Genomic DNA, 21549 nt, shown 5'->3' on the forward strand with positions numbered 1-21549 from the left:
GCAGCTTTCAACTTCCTCCCTACCCAGCCAAATCCCTCCCCAAGTTACTTGTTAAATAAAGAAAACAGGTTGAACATAGTTTGTAGTGCAAATAGTAAACAATCTTTTTTTAAAAAAAACCCAAAAACTTTTTTCTCATTTTTACAAAATATAGAAATGTTGGCCCAGTAACTGGACAAACATGTTCCTTTCAAGTATCTTTCATTTAAGAAAAAATTAAATGGTACTTCCATTTTTTTAAAAGTCAGGGCTCTCTCTCTCTCTCTCTCTCTCTCTCTTTCTCGTAAAGTTTCGGATCAACTTGGTTGCATAGTTCTAATGTCATAAGCACCTTTACGAAATGTAATATTGTGTTTCCTTTCTTTTTTTTCTCTTTTCTTTCTTTCTTTTTCTTTCTTTCTTTTCTATTTTTTAAAAAGTTTTTGCAAAAATAGTGCAGAAAATAAAGGTGAGTACACCTGCATTAATTGTCCCTTTTACATATATATGTGTGTGCGTCTACACACATATATGTGTGTGTGTGTGTGTGTGTCTACACACACACACACACACACAGAGCGTGTGTGTGTGTGTGTGTGTGTGTGTGTGTGTGTATGTACACACGTGTTCTTTTTGTATGTGTTTTCCATAAGAAACCTGCACAGTCACATATGTGCACACTCATTGTGTCCTCGGTAAATTCTTGAGAATAACAGTGCCAGTGAATATAGTGTTCATACACATGGCTTTTATAAAATTTTAATAACATTTTGGATTTAATAGCCAAATTGCTGTATTTTAGCTATGCTGTTATCAAGGCTTGAATGCATAGGTAACATTGGGTAGGAAAAGATATCTCCTTTTGTTGCTAAGTGTGGAATACTATGCAATAAAATATAGAGCATATAAAGATTTCATTGCCTTGATGCCCTAGAAACAATGTCATTCTTCTTTCTTCTGTTTGTCTCTAATTTGAATACTAGATGCTATTATGTTGAAAATGTAACTGTTTTGTTGAATATTTGGTCTGTCCTGTTAAATTATCCTCTTGATATTATTAAAAAGACTGTCCCAAATTGTTGATATGCAAACTTCAAACAACCTATGAGCATCCACATTCTTCTACAATCATATTCTGGATGTCCTTTTTAATTATATTTTGCCCATCATCATAATAGAGCATAGACATTGGTCGTAGTTTGGTAGGAACACAGCATGACTTGAGGCTGGAGAAAGGACTGTGGCCTCTCATGCGGTAATGGTTGATAACAGTGGAGTGGAAAGATAGAGTAGAACTAGATGTGCCTGCAATATGACTAGGACAATCACCTTCACAGTAATTGGCATGGTAGCCTTGTGGGGCAATAATCCAGTCATTCCAACCAATGTCTTTGAAGCTAACAAAGAAGTGCTTCTTGCAGCAAATATTGACTTTTCCATCACACTCAAGACCTCGCCTTCGCCGCCTGTGGTGCCGATCTTCTGAATTCCTGGCCAGCATCATTAGGAAGGGCCTATGTGATTGCTGTTCCTCCTCTTCTCCTGTGATTTCATTACCTTCCACAGCTTCTTCCTGTTTTTCCCTCTTTCCAAGCAACATCAGGCTGGCTCCTATTTCCTGACACTGGTCACAAGTAACCCGCACATTCAGGGAATTCTTTCCCTGATCCAATAGACCCTGAACACTTTTGGAAACTGGGAAAATGTGCCAGGTACTTTTACGAGTGTCAACTGCCTTTTCAGAAATGAGAATTTCACTTTTTCCTCCCTTACGTCTACTTTCCTCTTCCACAAGTTGAGAGCTTCGTTTAGGCAGTTTCTGTTGCTGATGTAATCGAATGGTCACTTTCGTTCTGGTACGGTTACCTTTAGATACTTTAAGGAAAAGCCACACATCAGCTTGAGCCACCACTGACAATTCACTGCCTTCTTTAGAAATTTCAAAATGCAGCATTTTTCTGGCAGGACCTACAATTTCAATAAAGGAAGGGAGGGAGGGAGGGAGGGAGGAAGGAAGGAAGGAAGGAAGGAAGGAAGAAAATCAGTTAATAACAACAGAACAGTTTTTTTAAAAAAATAGAGTAAAAGTAATACCATAGCAAAGCATCTTATTTTATTTGAGCCTATCATTGGTAATAGATAATATATCTGATAATATAACTATTGTGGCCTAGAATAAAATTCCTTGCCCTTTCATATAGTACCCTCCCTTACCTACCTGCCCCACTTCCACAATTTGAGCATTTATCTCAAGGTTGCCAAAACAAGACTATCCCACATGCTTTAAACCAGAATTGAATATTAGGGTGGTGGCCATCTTGAGGAAAGTGATTATTGTACTTTATTTTTTCCTTCACGTGTTATAAAATAATTCAATCTGCAGATTAGAAGAAGAGAAGGTAGGTAGGTAGGTAGGTAGGTAGGGAGGGAGGGAGGGAGGGAGGAAAGAAAGAAAGAAAGAAAGAAAGAAAGAAAGAAAGAAAGAAAGAAAGAAAGAAAGAAAGAAAGAAAGAAAGAAAGAAAGAAAGAAAGAAAGAAAGAAAGAAAGAAGGGGGAGGGAGGAAGACACTGAATGTGGGTAAAGCATTTATGTCCAAATAGCATTCTTTTGCTATGACTTCAAAGGGATCTCTCCCCCCCCACACACACACACCTCTATCTCTGTATATCTGGAATGTCCTCCTCTCTCATATTTAAAAGTGCATGGCAAGCAAAAAAAACTGTGCAAAGACATATGTTTTTACATATATAGTAAACTAAGCTTAAACATTATGTTCTAACACAAGATTATTGGAGTAGCTTCCAGTGACATTCACAACATGATTACAAAAGTATCTTCAGCATAGCCATCTTCACTGAGGTAACAGTGAAGTATTTGGATGGCTTCTTTAATCAAGCAAATCCAACCTTGGTTTCTCTTCTATTGACTCAAATATATTAACAAAACCTGTTATTATAATGTGTGAGTAGTTACAGATTATTGAAATGTTTTCATAGGAGGGCATTATTAAGCTTTGAGATATGATAGTTGATTTTTCTGGAAGACCAATGTTCTCAAGAAATGCCAGTTAAAAAAAGGTGCTTTGATAGTTATAATTACTTTCAAAATTAAATGTTATTTCATACAAAATTCAACACAGCACTGTCTTGATTTCATGATAAAAAATTTATCTTTTAGACCTGAAGTACGATTTCTAGTGTTATAACACAGATATATCACTGACGTCCTTAGAATGGAAATGTGGTGGAAAACTTACTTGAACTTTTGAAGAAATGTCCTGCATTGATCTGATCCTTCATTATTCCTACTAAAATCCAAACTCTGTCAATAACCTTGGAATATTCATCTCTAATGATCTCAGTGCTACAGCCCACTGTAACTACATAGCCAAAAGACATTAAGAGTTGTTAACCTAATCCTATTTAGCTTTTTTTCTGGTAATATCACACTACTAGCTAGAGCATACAAAACATTTACCAGACCAATACTCCAATACAGCTCATCACTCTGGAACCCACATTACATATCTGATATTAACACAGTTGAGAAAGTCAAGAAATATTTCACAAGAAGAGTTCTACACTCCTCTACTCATTGCAGAATACCTTATGCCACCAGACTCGAAATTCTAGATGTAGAAAACCTAGAACTATGCCACCTTCGGTCAGATCTAAGTATAGTATATAAAATCATACATTGCAATGTCCTACCAGTCAATGAATACTTCAGCTTCAACCATAACAATACAAGAGCAAACAATAGATACAAACTCAAGGTTAACCACACCAAACTTAATTGCAGAAATATGACTTCAGCAACAGGGTGGTCAATGTCTGGAATACTCTACCTGACTCTATGGCTTCTTCCCCAAACCCCCCAAAACTTTAACCTTAGACTTTCTACTATTGACCTCACCCCTTTCCTAAGAGGTCTGTAGGGGCCATGCATAAGCGCACCAAAGTGCGTACCGTCCCTGTCCTATTGTTTCTTTTATTTTTCTTATATGTACTCATTTCTTGTATTCATAACTATGTTTATCCTTATACCTATTATCTTGTAAGCGATTGACAAATCAAATAAATAAATAAATAAATCACTAACAGAGATGAAATTCTCATTAGCAGATGAGATTCTCACTAACAGAGATGAAATTCTCACTAACAGAGATTAAATGATAGAAGGTGTTGAAGCTACAGGAACCTTGGGGGCAAGTGATCATGCAATATTGGAATTCAACATTATGCAAGCACAAGTAGTAGAACAAAGTCAAACTAGAAACTTTAAGAGAACTAATTTCAATAAACTTAGCGAGAGCTTGGGAAGGCTTCCATGGATGAGAATCCTCAAGAAGAAAATAAGTCAAGAAGCTTGGGAAATTTTGAAAAGTGAGGTTATAAAAGCCCAGTCTAGCACAATACCAATGAAGAAGAAGAATAACTGCTCTCAAAACAAACCAGCATGGCTGTATAAACAACTCTTTGACAAATGGAAAGACAAAAAGGACAAATATAAAAGTGGAAAGAGGGGCAAATAACCAAGGCAGAATATCAGCAAATAGCCCAAGCCTATAAAGATGAAGTGAGGAAAGCTAAGGCTCACAAGGCTTGCAACAAAAGTTAAAAAAATAACAAAAAAAAGCTTCTTTCAACATGTTTAACATGAGAACAAAGTCAAAGAAACAATTGGTCCACTGCTGGGAGAAAATGGCAAGAAGGTAACAAGCAACATGGAGAAGGCAGAACTACTCAACTTGTTTTTTGCATCTGTCTTTACACAAAAGGAAAAAACAGCTCAACCTATCAAAAACGACACTACAAAAAATAGATTAGGAACACAAGTTAAAATAGGGAAGAAAATGGTAACTGAACACCTGTCTACCCTAGACAAATTCAAATCACCAGGATTGTATGGATTACAACCCAAGGTTGTGAAGGAACTGGCAGACGAGATCTCAGAACTACTGAAATATATCTTTCAAAGATCAGGAGCACCAGGCAACTGCCAGAGGACTGGAAAAGAGCTGATGTAGTTCCCATCTTCAAAAAAAGGAAAAAATAGATTCAGGAAATTACAGACCTATCATCCTGACCTCAATACCAGGGAAGATTCTGGAAAAGATAATCAAGCAATGAATCAGCAAACACCTAAAAAGCAAACAAAGTAATAACTGAAAGCCAACATGGGTTTATTAAAAGCAGATCATGCCAGACTAATCTTATTGCATTCTTTGACAGAGTGACAAAATTAGTTGACAGAGGAATGTTATAGATATAATTTACTTGGACTTCAGTATGGCATTTGATAAAGTAGACGATAACCTACTACTAAATAAAGTAGAAAAACTTGAGTTAGACAGCATCACCACCAGATGGATATGTAATTGGCTGACCAACTGCACTCAATGTGTAGTCCTCAATGGAAGTGCATCTACATGGAGGGAACTATGCAGTGGAGTACCCCAAGGCTCTGTTTTTGGCCCAGTACTCTTCAACTTCTTCATCAATGACTTGGACAAGGGGATAGATGGGGAACTCATCAAATTTGCACACAACACCTAGCTGGCAGGAATAGCCAACATTCCAGAATATAGGCTTAAGATACAGAATGATCTTGACAGACTTGAACACTGAATACTCAAAATAAAATTCAATGATGAAAAAAGCAAGCTTCTACATTCAAACAAGAAAAATAAAATGCACATGTACTGTATATGTGGTACCCTGCTCAATAGTAGTAATTGTGAGAGGGATCTCGGAGTTCTAGTGGATAACCATTTAAATATGAGCCAGCAAGTGTGCAACAGCTGCAACACAGTTCTCGGCTGCATAAACAGAGGGATAGAATCAAGATCACATGAAGTGTTAATACCACTTTATAATGCCTTGGTAAGGTCACACTTGGAATACTGCCTTCAGTTTTGGTCCGCACAAGGTAAAAAAGATGTTGAGATTCTAGAAAGAGTGCAGAGAAGAGCAACAAAGATGATTAGAGGACTGGAGGCTAAAACATATGAAGAACGGTTTCAGGAACTGGGTATGTTTAGTCTAATGAAAAGAAAAACTAGGGGAGACATTATAGCAGTATTCCAATATCTCAGGGTCTGTCACAAAGAAGAGGGAGTCAAGCTATTCTCCAAAGCACTTGAGGGCAGGACAAGAAGTAATGGGTGGAAACTAATCAAGGAGAGAAGCAACTTAGAACTAAGGAGAAATTTCCTAATAGTTAGAACAATTAATCAGTGGAAACAACTTACCTCCAGAAGTTGTGAATGCTCCAACACTGGAAATTTTTAAAAAGATGTTGGATAATCATTTATCTGAAGTGGTGTTAGGTTTCCTGCCCAAGCAGGGGGTTGGAGTAGAAGACCTCCAAGGTCCCTTCCAACTCTATCACTCCTATTCTATTCTATTCTATTCTATTCTATTCTATTCTATTCTATTCTATTCTATTCTATTCTATTCTATTCTATTCCAGTACAATACAGTACAGTACAGTACAGTACAGTAGAGTACAGTACAGTACACTTTTCTTTGCTACCAATTATCTTGCAACTATGATTATTTTTATTTAGTCAATCAAAAACATCTGTATCAAACTGTATTTAATTTGAAGAATTGTTCTCTGGAAGTGCTATCTTTGTCCCATCATTTCTGTTGTAAGCCTGCGTAAAGCTACTGATTACACTTACACTTTCTACAGCAATGCAATTATATCCTCTCATTTTCTGAAAGCCAAGCTGTCATCAGATGTATTAATTGCAAAAGATTTGTATGACTTTTAAAGAGTACAGTACATGTAAATCTAAACTCTGATTCAAAAAATTATTTAAGCACAAAAGTGTTTGAATGTAAAGTGGAATTTATTTCCACCATTTCAGTGAAAGAAATGTATAGCAAATGATCAGCATTGATGTCCACCTTGTGTTAGAAAAGAGGACAGAAGCTGCTAATATGCACTCACATAACTGGACATTTATAATTATATGGTTGAATAGCTCTACTTACCACATCAACACATAAATAAAACTGGACTGTAGTTTCACAGTATGTTTTGCAAATCAAAACCAGATTGCACAGAAGACAGAGGCATTGTGTCATTGTGAGTGCTGTGTCATTCTGACACTAACTCTTCCCGTTTGTGTTTTGATGTATATAAGAAGCAGAATTTTCAGTGCAACACTACAATAGTTTTTTCATTACTTTGACAAAATGGTCAGATTTTACAGATATCTCTGGACAGCACTACCTCATTTGAGACAAAATAAAATCCTCCCTTAATTCAGGGCATTAATACTCCAACAGTAGCTTTGCTATGAAAAAAAAATGGTATTTTTAAACAAGAGGGGATTTTTTTGAAACCTATATTTATATATTCCAGTCAGAAAAAGGTGTTTTTAACACTTAATCTGGCAGGAATTACAAATTATCTTGTAATAGAAATTAATACAATATTTTTTAAAAATACAATGAGAATATATAATAAACACATAAATACAGTTAGATTATGACATGAACTTCAACGGAATGTCAACATTCTCTTCTATTGGAAGCCCTGAAGGACCAGGATAGGGCAGAGGTTGTTATCAAGAAAGTTGGTTATGGTTGCTAAGCATCAACACCAACTTGAGAGCATACTGAAAGACTATAGAAATTGTTATCTAGGAGCTAATTTAAGGTGCTGGACTAGAATTGTGGAGACCAAGATTCTAATTTAGCCTCAAGCATGAAGCCAGCTGGGTGATCTTGGATCAGTCACTTCCTCTTAGCCTTAAATTAGCATCAGGCTTTGCAACAAACCAACTAATAAAAAACAGCTTGTGATAGATTCACAGTAAGAACTAGGTGAACATAATGCCAAAACAAGCCCATACTGTAGTCATGTACAACAAGCACTATAAAACACAACAACACTAAGAGCTAAGCTTTATCATTATGGATCTGGATGTATAAATAATTTCTTAGAATCATAGATAAATTGGAAGAGCAGGTGCAGAGGCAAAGTGTAGTCAAGAATAGAAACAGAAGTATACACACACACACACACACACACATATTCAAGCGTGTATATATGTATATCAAGTGGGAAGGTGATAAAAAGTTATCTGGCTCAGTGGAAAGTTCTGAAGGGAGGATTTTGAAAGATCTGAATGGGAAAAAAAGATCTTTCACAAATTCTTCCTTTTTTTTTTTTGTTAAAACTTTCTATGGAAATCATTAATCTTCCTTTTTGTAAGGTTCTGACAATTTATGGTCTTTTTGCTAACACCAGGATTGGCAAATTGATGTTTTATGGATTTACTAATAGAAAAGGGATGGAACATGGGATATTTGTTTAACCCTACAGGGAGTGAAAAGTTTACATTTGTTTATTCTTGTGATGAATATTTGAAATCATATATACATTTATCTATACATATACATACTTTTTCTTTTTAATAATATTGTTTCTTTTCTTTCTCTTTCTTTTTTATGTACCTTTAATCTTTTTTTCCATTCCTTTCTCTTTCTCTAAGTTTAATTTATATTTTTACAATTGTATTTAAAATTCTGAATAAACATTATTTACAAAAAAAGAAAGAAAGAAAAAGGAAGAAAGAAAATTCAGATCCAGCATAAATTTTGACTTTTGTGCTTAATAAAAAAATAAAATTTCTGTAACAGGTAAATTATTTAAAAATGAAGGTTATTTAATACATTTTGAAATATTCTAAGAGTTAACAAATTATCAAATTTATTTTTCAGGAAACATTATACTTCCTGTTAGCATGGTGGAAATTATACTTGATATCCTTAACTGATGTATGAGTATGTTTTTACCCTCGAATCCATTGGAACCTAATTATAAGTAGACAAGTTTCTATTGCACATATATGAAGTCTATCAAAGGAGTAGCCATTTAGTATAAAAGAGATTTGTTATTTAATTTTTCTATTATTCACTTTATTTGAAGCTGTTCTATTTTGTAGCACAAGTGAATGATTTTATTTTCTATACAACAAACTTTTGATTTCTACTGACATATCTTTGGGGCATGTTTATGTATAAATGCAAATGTGATCAAAAGTTCCATGTTTTAAACCCCCCTTTCCTTTTCTATAAAAAAATAATTAATGTATAATTAATTTCTGCACTATAAAGGTAGATATTGATCATTTAGGATATCCCCATCTCTGGTAGTGGCATTTAGGAGGTGCACTGTATAATTTATTCTATAAATTTTCACTACAGCTCCTATGTAGAGATTCCAGGTACACTCATAGTTCTCTCAATGAAAAATATATACTGTCCAGTATCAGGAAAAGATTTTGATCTTACCTTGCTTATGTCCCCAAATGTACTTCTAGACATTTTTTTTCCTAAATCTTGAAGCCCGAGAGACACATTAAAGTCATTCATTCATGTACGAAAGGACAAGTGTGTTTCCATGCACTTGGTTTAGTAGGAAACTCTTTTATTAACATAACGGTGCCTGAATTAGAACACCATCCCAACATTCTTATGAAGTACCATGTCATTATGCACAGTTCATGTAGTGCACAGTTAGTGTTATATCTTCCATCTGATATTGTTTTGAATATCTCTAATGTGAATTGCTAGCATTTTGCTATATTTTTGAGCGCTAATAGTCTTGGATCTCTACACAAGAAGAAACATACTGGTAATTCAATCAATATCCACCAGAGCAATATCTCTATGAATTTTTCTAAGAAAACAGTCAATAAAGGAAATATACATGTGGATTCAGACAATTTACAAGATATTAACATACCATTTGTCATTTCATACAGCCTTGTGGGAAATACATTGCAGCCAGAAGCATGAAATGTCCAACTGCCACTTAAACACCTTACTTCTCCCTGCTGTGACTTAAAAAGTTCAACTCACAAATAAGTAAGTTAATAAGAAGCACAATTCTATCAGCAGATACAGATACTCAGCCTGAAACGTATTTATGGATCACAGTTTCTATTTTTGAAAAATGATTACATCATACTCTTCTTCTTTACTTTACTTATTTTCTCAAATCCTGAAATACTTGACAAGGATTTTTTTAAAATTTTCCTAGTCAGGCTGCCTAAAATTCTAAGAGTAGTCCTCATGTATTCTTGCCTTGTGAAGGAGAAGCATGCCCTAAGGCCCCTGTTGCTGTACATTTTAAACAAAAAAGCACAAAATTTAAATATGTAGGGATACAAATTAAATAAGTTCATATTAGGAACACTGCATAATATCATTAAGTTATAGCAAAACTAATTACTGTGCCAGTCTTTGATTACTTACCAAAGAGATCAGTTACACCTAAAAACATTTATTTGGTAATATTTAAACCTCATCAGCTTAGGTGCAAAATAGTCCTACTAATGCATGGAAGTATTCCTTCCATTTGCAAAGAAGTGGTGAATTCAGGGAGGGCCTTGTTTTTTTTTTTCAAATTTTCATTTTCTTGTGAAAGCCTCCCAACTTCTTGAGTAGATTGTGTGCAAGGATATTTCAAGCAGCAAGGAAATCAATGGAAAATATTTCATAATGATATAATTCTATTATAGGACCTTGGCTGGTTAGACAGATAAATTTACAGATCTACTTCTTTTAACAATGATATTCTTCTTTCTGAGCCAAGGAAGTAATCTCCCAAAGACTTGATGGAAGATCCAAGGGAATAGAGTAGCTAGTAAGGATGTTTCATTCACTCTGGATATTCAATCAGTTTGTAAAGTTGATACAAATTGTCTGAATTATTGAAATGGATGAATAAAATCTATAATTTGATTTTAATATTTGAAATGATTTAGTCCAGTGCAGTGGCCTGGAGATGGAGCTCTCGCCTCACAATCAGGAGGCTGTGAGTGCGATCCTAGGTAGAGGCTAATATTTGGAATAGACTCTCCTGCTTGAGCAGGGGTTGGATTAGATGACCTCTAAGGTCTCTTCCAAATCTGTTGTTCTAGTTCAAGTTTAACAAGTGGACCAATCTGAATAGATTTAGATTGAGCTGAACCATTACAATGCATATATTTGTAACCAGAAATGAGTCAAGTCCACCCATTAATCTGATTCACTGAATATCCAAAATCCCTCTGAATCATATCCAGATTCATTTGGAACTTTTTTCAAAAGAGAATGGGCTAAAAACAAATATGTGATTTGCAAAAAGAAGCAAAATAGTCAAAATTTATAATCCAGCCTTCCTCACTGAGTACCCACTTCAGCCATGTTGACTAAGAATTTAAACTCGTCAGATGGCCTTCAAAAAAAGAATGATACCAGTTTTCCACCCTTAACAGTGGCTAGTTTGTAGCTTCCAAGTATTCTCTTTCTTTCTGCCGCCCTCCCCTTCCTCCGTCCTCCTCTTTTCCTCTCCCCATTTTGTCTTTGCTTTGTTTCTGAATATCATATTCTTCAGTAGTTTACCATTAAAGAAATTCTTCAATTCTGCTAGATTAAAAAAACACAAGACAAAGAAGCAGAAAAGAGAAATAGGCTCTGCAAAATTTCTCTTTCAAAGCCGGTTGGATAAAAAAGAAAAAAGAATCTTGAAGCTAGGTTAATTTGAATGAAATGGAAAGAGGGGGAGGAACTTAAAAGCACTCGCCCTCTTGTGGTTACTTGCTTTTATGTGTTCAGTATAAAAAAATAAACCACTGGAAACCTTTTGTTTTAATGAATGAATCCAAAAACTTAATAAATTACCTCCTTTCAATAATTTATTGCAAATGTATTTTTAAAAAATCATTAAATTTTCTTTTGTGGAGATTTCTGTTAGATGTCAAGGAAGTAGAAAATATACAGATAACCTCTGAAAACATTAAGACATTTATTTTTAGTTAACCTGCTCAGATTCAGGCAAAGTTGGCATAAATTTGGTTACAGTTTCCATTTATTCCTCATTACCTGCTGATCGTTATCACTAGAATGTCAATATTATCTCCTCCTTACTCATAATTGTCATTTACAACTTTTAAAAAAATTGCTTGCTGAATTACCATTTTCTTTTCTGTTCAATCATGTCTGACTCTCAGACGCTGCCTGGATAAGTCCCTTCAGGGTTGTTGTTTTTTCCAGAAGTGATTTGTAATTCCTAGAGCTGAAATAAAGTGACCAGCCCAACTGGTCATCCAACTGGTTTTGTGCCCAAGGCAGGACTAAAACTCAGAGTCTCCTGGATTGTAGCTTGATGCCTTAATGACTATACAAAAGTGGCTTTCTAATTACCAATAGCATATTATAAATCCAACAGTGGATTAACACAGTCCAGTAGCTGTTAGTCATCTGACTGTAAAATTAGGGTGTTAGCTAGATTACTATAGCTTATTGCAGCAATATTCACTTTTGTGATATTCTTGATAAGTATAGTAATAGTCATTCTTGCTTCCCAGAGGCAATTTAAAATACAAGCATTTTAGCTGACTGTAAATATGATCTTACTAGTAAAAAGCTTTATGTAATTTTCAAGTATCTTCTGTTAATTGTGTTAAATGTAGTTATTGTGATGCCATGTTAAACTGCCATTTTCCTTCTATTTATTTATCATTATTAATTTAAAAAAAAGTAATCTGGAATGTCAGCAGCACCTGTCAAGAAGTTACCTGGTCTCTTGGATCAGAGAATACCTGTAGTTTGGTATGATTTGGGTACATCATCCTTTGGAATTGTCAATTTCTTATTTCATCTCGAAATAAGCCTCTAAACCTTTTATTTTTTTCCCTTTCAAATTATCTTAATCTCAGTTCAGAAAGGATGTGTGTACTTATGAGAGCTCTATAAACTATAACTTAGAAATGTTATCAGAATATTTTAGAAACCACTGAGATAACTTTATTAAATTAATTTGCTTTCAAAAATTAAAAAAGAAACTACACTGCTTTTATTTTCATAATTTAAGCTTGACAAAACTGAAGGTATATTTCCATTCATTTTCATTTATTCTCTACTGCTCCATTGAAAAGATGGATGTTTTCAAGAACAACAAGCAGAATACCGGTAAAGAATATTTCTCATATTTTATTCAATTATTTTTGAAATGTAACCTAAAAAGGTTTTGACTTCTACTTATACATTTCAACAGCTCTATATTACATAAACTTCCTTTATGATTAGATGCAACATGTTGTTTCTTATTTTCAGAATAAGTTCTAAAAAGATAGATAACCACAAGAGGGCTATAATCAGCATATAAATTGAATATTATGCAGTATTGTTTTGTGCAACAAAACTTTGCTTGAGCTTTACATTTCATCATGGAATAAACTAGTAAAGAAAGAGAAATGATCTTGAGGAAGGTTCTTTATGCTTGAAGTAAGTTATGTCTATAGTCTGAACAGAACATTTCAGGATTTTTTTCCTGCTTTTGCTATACTGAATTCTAGTCAATACTGATAACATGCTAAATATAACATTGACATAATTATAATCACAATTGTTCCTACAAAGACAAATCACAGTAGTTTGAACATTGATAAGTTCTAGTTGAAAGAAATAATGAGTTGCTGGACTATTGGCCACTTTTTGGGCAATGGCATAACAAATATTAACCATGTGATTCTGTAAGCCAATTGAGCTGCATACCACAGTTGAAGCGTGTCACAGTTGCCTTTGGAGCCTGTTTTAAGCAGAAAAAGTACAAACCTCTAGAACTCAAGCAATGTCGAGAAACCACAGTTCATTCCAGCTGTCTTAGAGAGTTCTGTGGTAAACTGGATGCAGTGTCTGCCCATCAGATGGTCTATCAAATTCCCTCCTTCTGACTGTTTATTGCTTCATAGAGTAAAACCACTGGAGTAAAATCACCTCTAACCATCTTTTAAAAGGAGAGAACGAGTCATTTTTCTTTGCTTTCATAGCAAACCCTTCTCAGGCAAGCCAGGGTGAAGGCGGGGGGAGATGCATTTTGGTAAGTGCTTCACTGACACATATACCAAGGATACAGTGGGAATGCATGCCATTTAGCAGCAGGAATGTCTGTTGTTAAATCATACATGCTTCTCGGCATGTCTTTTTCTGCAATCAGAACATCTGAATCAACAGGTTTTCAGAATTGGAAACTCTGAGAGAGTTGTCTTAATTGTTTATATTGCTCCAACAAACTTTTAAACAAAAGTGCTCAGTGTGCCTATGCATATTTTTACTACCATATGTTGAGCTAAGCAAAACAATGAGATTCCTTGCAAGCTGCCTTAGCATCACTGAAAAGTGCTTTCACTAGGGAACAGCATTAATTTCCAGAAAGTTTAAGTTGTGATTCTTTAATTTCTTATTATTGGTAAGTCTGAATGTTTGACTGTCCTGAGCATAGGCACACATATGGACGTGTGTGTACAAATGGTAAACATTGAAGATAATTGATTATATATTTATCATTTAATAGCAGCTGAAATTAATTACTGCTTGCAGGAATTGAAAATGAGTTGAAAAATAAGTAATTGAAAATGCACCCCATCAAAGTTGCACTCTTTGGCAGAAAACTCTAGGACTACCATCTTTCTTTGCTTTGTTTTTTTTCCCCACTGTGCTAAAGTCAGCATTACAATTTGGATTGCCTACAACTATTTGCCCCACTTAGTATTAGGTTTTCTGACAGTAGCTGTTAACACTTTTACTGCCTTGAACATTTGCTAGGAACTGAGTAACAAATATTTATCCTCATCTTGACAGATTTTACAGTGAGTTGATTTAGAAACTGATTGTAGCTGTTTTTCTTTACTTACACCATTTTAAAGAACACTCCTTGCCCATTTGCCTATTTACTACCTCATTCTGGTTAGAACTGATCAGTTCTTTTCTCAAGTAAGGAAGGAAGTACCCTTAATATGAAGTACTTCAACATGTTAGATGCTTGTACTTCACTTGTTCAACTTGTTTGGTAAGTATAAATAAAACATCTGCAATCAAGGCTGAATTTTACAAAACTACATTCCTTCACACTTTTTCTCTCTACTTTCCCACCAGCTCATCTTGAATGTAACAGCTTCAAAGAAAGGTTAATTGCAACTAATAACATTGTGCTTCCTTTTCACCCGCATAGCACCCACCTGATTCTGCAAACGTTATGATCTCAGATGTTTGTTCCATCAATTCATTCTTTTCTGTTCTTCTTCCAATGTCATTCTCTATTTCCACATTACCATCCTCTCTCACTTTTCCGACGTGGAGTTTCTTGATAGCATTTAAAAGTGCAGCTTTGGGCACTGGCTGAGTGATGTTAGGTCTGTCTCTCAAGTGCAACATGTTCAGGATATGCTTCTTTACAGCTTCTACCATCTCAGGCTGGGAGCTGGGCACATTCTTGGAGAGAGTGCCAAGGGCACAGGATGGGCAATCAGAAACTAAACTGTGCCCCTCCGATCCTGAGGCTGGTGAACTTTGCACTATAATCCAGAAAAATAACAATACCAATCTTCTAATCAGAAGCAAAGGCATTCTTGCAGCAAAAGTTGTTGTGATTCCTTTTTTAAAAGGCAAGGCTTTTCTTCCCCCACAATTACTTCTTCACCCAGTTGGATTTTTCCCCTTTCTGCTTCCTCTTTTCTCTTCAGGAAGAACAAAAAGTTTTCGATGAAGTTTGGTTTGAAAGGTCCCTCTCTGAATTCACTAAGTGCAAATGATGTCTTTGACTGTCAGTGAGAGGAATCTGACTCTGTCGCGCTGTAGGCAAAGCACACACTGAGAAATAGGCAGAGAGAAATGAGGGAGGAGGAGAGCCTAAGTGAGTTGAATGAGAGAGGGAGGGAGTTTTGTCTATGAGTAAAGCTCTGATTGAGAAGGCGGAGGAACAGCTTAAGCCTTCCTTATGCTCATTGCACTCTAGCACATATTTCTCATTTATATTGGCACTCCGGCTTATGATCTGGCCACTTTTGCCTTTGAAATCACTTTCTTTTTCATAGTTGCCTGTTGGTTTCCTGTCTTGCCTCCCTCCCTCCCTCCCTTACCCCCACCCCAAATTAGACATCTCTGAGGTTTTTTCCTCTTTCTATCTTTTTCACGAACACCATCAGACCAATTTAATAGGGTGAAACTGAAATGAGAAGGCTATTTATTGATAGCCTTGGAATACATCTGAACACACCCAAAGGAGATGTTCAGAAAAGTTCAACTGCTTCCTACTTCAAGTTCTGTCCACAATAAGACCTGGGCATAAGAACTAAATCTGTGGACTAAAACTTGAAGTCCTTTGTCATCCATTGTAACACTTTTAAGATTAATCCATGCTTATGGCTTGAAGAGAACTGAACTAAAAATTACTTAAGATGGACATTTAATGAGTTGACAAAGTCATGTGACTTAAAAGTGTATCCTTTTCATTTGATTTAATGGAGAATTCTCATTTTTCTGATACCACATATTGGGACCCTGTTTTTTTAATTGCTCTGTTAAGAAGCAAATATTCGTTTACTGTAAATGGATTGTCATTAATTTCTTCAGCTGTTAGTTTGTATTGAGACAAGGATGATGTTCCATATCTTTTTTACAATTTGGTCAGATAATAAACTATGTTTGAGACCTCAACTGTTGTTTTTTCTTCCCATTTAATTTATATTATCTTAATTACTTTAATCATAAATCATAAAGCTGTACCCATGAATTTACCATTTTGCATAATTTTCTTATACTGCAATTTAAGATTTAGTCTTTTAGAAATACATCAAATAATAAAATAGATCCTATGATCTCCAAGACAAATAGACAATCCAAGGGACAATAATAGCACACATATATTGTTAATGAAATAATTAAAATGTACTAAATGTCTTTTGTATATTTGAATACAACTTTTTAACAATAAAAGCAATATTCATTTCCTTTACATATGCTACTTAGATCTCCTTTGATATTACCAAGTTTGAATACTCTGTATATAAATACTATCACTTGAAAAACTATATTTTAAAAAGAATTCTATTGTATTCAGTAATTATATTTGCAACATCGCCTTCATTCTGGATAGCTTGCTTTTTGTTAATAGGCTAAAAGCTTACATTTGAATGTTAAATTTAATACCAGTATATAATATAACATTTCCGTAATAATAAGGAAGACATATATCATGTATGATTTTTCTGGATACAACTTTAGGACTGACAATGAGGGAATATAACACTTAAATTTTGCCTTTCCGGCCCCCAGCTCCCAGCTCCGATCTCTGCCATAGAAACTTCAGATCACAGAGTTTTGTACTATTTGTACATTTACTTAAAAGTTATACATAATATTGTGGGATGGAGTTGAAACTGGATTGGCCAATGCCATGTTACATCAGCATTTCAGTGGTTTTCCTGTATGAGACATACTTCATGACGATTACCTAAGGGAAATTCCTATTTGTTTGGCATGACAAAAGATTGCCTATAATCTGTATCTGCATTTTTTTTTAAAAAAAACTACCTTTTCAGAAATAACATTTTCATTAGATATTATTTTGTTTCAAAAGCGTTGACCTTTTTCTTACTCATTTAAAAGAAAAATGAATGATGGTTTCTGATTTGCCCCTAATGTATTTTGGATTTATTTTCTCTTGTCTTTTCTCTGCTACTTGTTTTTTAAAAAGTTAGAGACACTAGTGCTGAAAAGAATACTTAAGAATAAATCTAGAAGAATGATACAATGTATTGCATCTTAACATCTAGCTCTCATATATGTAAAAGTCATAAGCATATACAACATGCTTATTTAATGATATCACTAACTTTGCAATTTTATGCACTTTTATGTGGGAATAAGTTTTTATTTAACTTATTTTAGATAGTTTGTTGCTGCTTTCAACAGTATTATTATTAGCATTGTTATTAGCGTTGCAAGCTATCTTAAGAAACAAGAGAGATGTAACAAAAATTGATTCAGCCAGAGGAAGCCCTCAGAGTAAAATGAATTATTAATTTGAACTGGAAATTTAGGTTGGATGAATTAAAAAAAAACAAAAAAACTGGGTGGCATTCCATTTTAATATGCAATACTCATTGACTTCCAGAATAAGAGAAACTGTAGATCTCTGACTTCAATATCAAGGGATCCATGACTGCTGGTGAGTTTATGTACATCCAGTGTTGCAGAAAGTGGTTTGTTCTGGAATATATTTAAACTTTTTGGTTTAGCATTTAGCTCTAGGATTTTTTGAAGGGCAAAAAATGAATATGCCTAGCTTTTTTTTTGAAATCATTATTGTTTTAATGCAAATAAAAACATTTCAGAGCATCATGATTCTTGTCTGAAGGAAAAAGCACTAGCAGGGATGTTTGTGAGGAATATGGAGTAAAGTTGAGTTGAATAACAAACCAGATTCTTCAGACAAGTTTGGAATACTGTTTCCAATTTGGAAACAAACAGAGCAGTTGCCTTATTCCAGGTCCAGTATGCACACAATTTCTTCAAAAACATACTTTAGGGAAGTTAAATATATTGAAGCAAGATTTAAACGAGTCTTTGTATCATTTAAAACAATAGCTTAGAAGAGGGAAAAAATTCTTTCATTTAAAGAAGAGGTCTTAATCTCAAAATAAATTCAGAAATTCTTTTTAAAAATTCCATCTCTTTACAGATTCTTTTTTAATCCTTCAGTGAATACATAGATTTTCACATTGTGAGTTACTCTTTAAAGCAATGATCTTTTACTCTTAGACATTTTTTTTTAAATCAAGTTGTCTGAAAGCTAATTCAAAAGATTGTGAGAAAATATTCCAGATCGTAACAAATTCATGCATAACATGAGCCTTACAATTTTTGTGCATAAACTAAGTCTACCACTAATAGCATAAAAAGACAATGTTTTAATGGTTTTATGGCTCAATACACATTTCCAACTGTTTTGAATAAATGGGTCTTGAGGTAGGTTATTCAAAATATGTGGGAGGGTGTGTATTGCCAAAAATGGGTGGTTTACTGCTGATTTCATGATCTGAACAATCTTTGGATTGATGCATGTTACAAAAATGAGCTATGTTTTCTGGGATCTATGAGTTATAGACTGCCCTCCCTAACTTTAAGTTATTTAACCACACTCCCTCTTCATTGGTACATGGAGGGAAACAAATAGAAAACTTGTTTCCAAAATAGTTTCTCTAGAAAAATTTTCTTCTGTGTCAGGATTTTCAGTGAGAAATATGCAAAACATTTTGAAGAAATGCAACAATTCCCTGAAAGACAGCCTTGAAAAGATTGATCAAAGATACTATTTAAAAATAAATAAATTTTATTAAACATTTTTCAAAATTTAAAAACATATTTACATTTCCAACAACATTACAACCTTGCTAACAATCCTGTTCATGTATCAATTACTATGTTACTTTTATGTCTATTGTCTAATCAAGTATACCAGGCATCCCAGACTAAGTAATACTCTGTTTCAGTCTGTCCATCTCTGAGAAGTCTAAAAATTTTTTTAATACTGGCCCTTAGATTACATAATTTCCTGTTTCCAGTACTGTACAAGGACAATCCTGGCCACTGTTATTATATATATATATATATATATATATATATATATATATATATATATATATATATATATATATTCGTAGATTTTCACGGGTACAGGTATGTAGGTCTAGGTGTGTTCGGGTCCTTTCCCATGTAAGATTAAGAGTATCTTGGCAACGTTTCAGCGAGGTCCCACTCGCCATCCTCAGGCTGGTGCTTTCGGCTTCATGCCAGTGCAAGCAGTGTGTGATCGGAGCTGCTGTCTCTCTATAAATACTGTGGTGGGGGCTGGTGTGCTGGGCTGGTTGGCTGCGCTGCTGCCTCTTGATTGGTTGATGGAGTTGATGTTGGTATAATGGGCTGTGTGATGGCCTTGTGAGTTTTGTTGTGGAGATATCCTGGATCTTGTGCTGTAATCTCCTGGGTCATTTATTTTTTCCAATGGAAAAAAGATCACTACAAAATAAATTATGCTATAGCACCCAAAAAAATCCCCACATAATCCATCATATGTGCAGTAGAATCCAGCCTAACTAAATTAAATACAGATGAAGCTGACAGAATAAGACACCAAATTACTAACATCCTATGCACAAGCAAACCACCCAAAAGCAACTTGCACAAAGAAGAACTAAAAGCCCTGCAAGCCCTAAAAAAGGATAGCAGCATAATCATACTTCCAGCAGACAAAGGGAATGCCACAGTAGTAATGGATAGAAAAGACTGCGAAACAAAATTGACAGACCTACTCCAAGACTCCACATACAAACCCATAAACATGGACCCAACCACATTTTTGGAAAAAATAACCAAGAAGAAAATTATAACCAGCCACATGGGCAGAGAGATCCAACAGACGATCATCCCAAGAGAAAAATCTTCCAGATGCCCCAAACTATACGGCTTCCCAAAAATACACAAAGAAGGCATACCTCTCAGACCCATAGTCAGCTCCAGAGGAGCACCACTACAAAACCTAGCTAAACACTTAGCAAAACAGCTACAGCCCCATGCTGAAACAGCAGCTTCACATGTACAAAATTCATACCACTTCTTGGAAATGATCAAAGATCTACACGTGGAACAAGAAGATCTGCTTGTAAGTTTCGACGTGGTTTCACTATTCACTCAAGTCCCGGTAAAAGAAACTTGAAATCATCAAAAATAAATACCAACCAGCTAAACACCTCATGGAACTAGCAGAACACTGCTTAACCAACATATATTACATATTCAAAGGACAAAGGTACAAGCAAATTGAAGGAGCCTCTATGGGATCACCACTGTCACCCGTCATTGCAAACCTGTTCATGGAAGAATTCAAATCCAGAGCCCTGGTAATGCCACCCACAAACCCAAACTATGGTTAAGATACATCGATGACACATTTGTGATTTGGTCCCATGGAAAAGAAAACCTAAACAACTTCCTAACACACCTAAACAGCACACACCCCAAAATCAAGTTCACCATGGAAACGGAAGCAAACAACTACCATTCCTAGATGTACTAATCTACAAAAAAACAGAGGGCACACTAGGACAACCATATACCAGAAGAAAACACACACCAACTGCTACCTCAACACCCAATCCTACCACCACCAACAGATAAACTCTGTGGCCAAAACACTAATTGCCAGAACCAAACACCTGGCAGACAAGACACACATAAAGACTGAACTATGCACCCTGACTAAAGTACTGATGGCCAATGGCTTCCACAAAAGCAATACATACATATAAACATATAAACATATAAATATATAAATATATAAATATCTTTGTCTTCTGAGGTTCTCGCGGGTATTTGTATGTGGATCTTTGTTTATTCAGGTTTTCTCCCACGTAAGATTGGAAGTATCTAGGCAACGTTTCAATGAAGTCTCATTCATCATCTTCAGGCTTGTGTCTTCAGCTCTGTGCTTCTGAGAGTAATATGAGTTTGCAGCTGCTTCTTCCTTTTAACTGCTAGTGGGGGTGTGTTCTGTTCAGGTGGGGGCTTGGTTGTGCTCAGGTTAGTCTTAGTTGCTGGGGAATTTGAGCTGGTGAGCTGTGATCCTGCTGTTTGGCTTCACGTTCGTGGTCGTGCCGCATCTTCATGGTGGGTGTCAGTTTGCTTCATGTGTGGCTCGGAGGGGTTTGAAGCAGGTAGTGA

At 35.1% G+C, this 21549-nt stretch overlaps 1 protein-coding gene across 1 annotated transcript; it reads right to left on the reverse strand.

Annotated features, from left to right (window-relative positions):
- Positions 1–362: 362 nt before the first annotated feature.
- Positions 363–15649, reverse strand: INHBA (inhibin subunit beta A). Its single transcript, XM_026702268.2, has 2 exons — positions 15009–15649; positions 363–1947 (listed from the first exon to the last, which is right to left on the reverse strand). Exons 1-2 carry the CDS (start codon positions 15394–15396, stop codon positions 1082–1084), a joined length of 1254 nt encoding a protein of 417 aa, XP_026558053.2. The 5' UTR covers positions 15397–15649; the 3' UTR covers positions 363–1081.
- Positions 15650–21549: the final 5900 nt, after the last annotated feature.

The sequence above is a fragment of the Pseudonaja textilis genome, chromosome Z (assembly GCF_049901715.1).
Source record: "Pseudonaja textilis isolate UNSWEBS1 chromosome Z, rPseTex1.2, whole genome shotgun sequence".
NCBI lineage: Eukaryota > Metazoa > Chordata > Lepidosauria > Squamata > Elapidae > Pseudonaja > Pseudonaja textilis.

What these genes read in the sequence shown, in the direction of transcription:
- INHBA (XM_026702268.2), bottom strand. Translation starts at nt 15,396, where the DNA reads ATGCCTTTGCTTCTGATTAGAAGATTGGTATTGTTATTTTTCTGGATT. An exon ending in CATAACGTTTGCAGAATCAG is followed by an intron (nt 1,948 to 15,008) that starts GTGGGTGCTATG and finishes TTGAAATTGTAG; the next exon opens with GTCCTGCCAGAAAAATGCTG.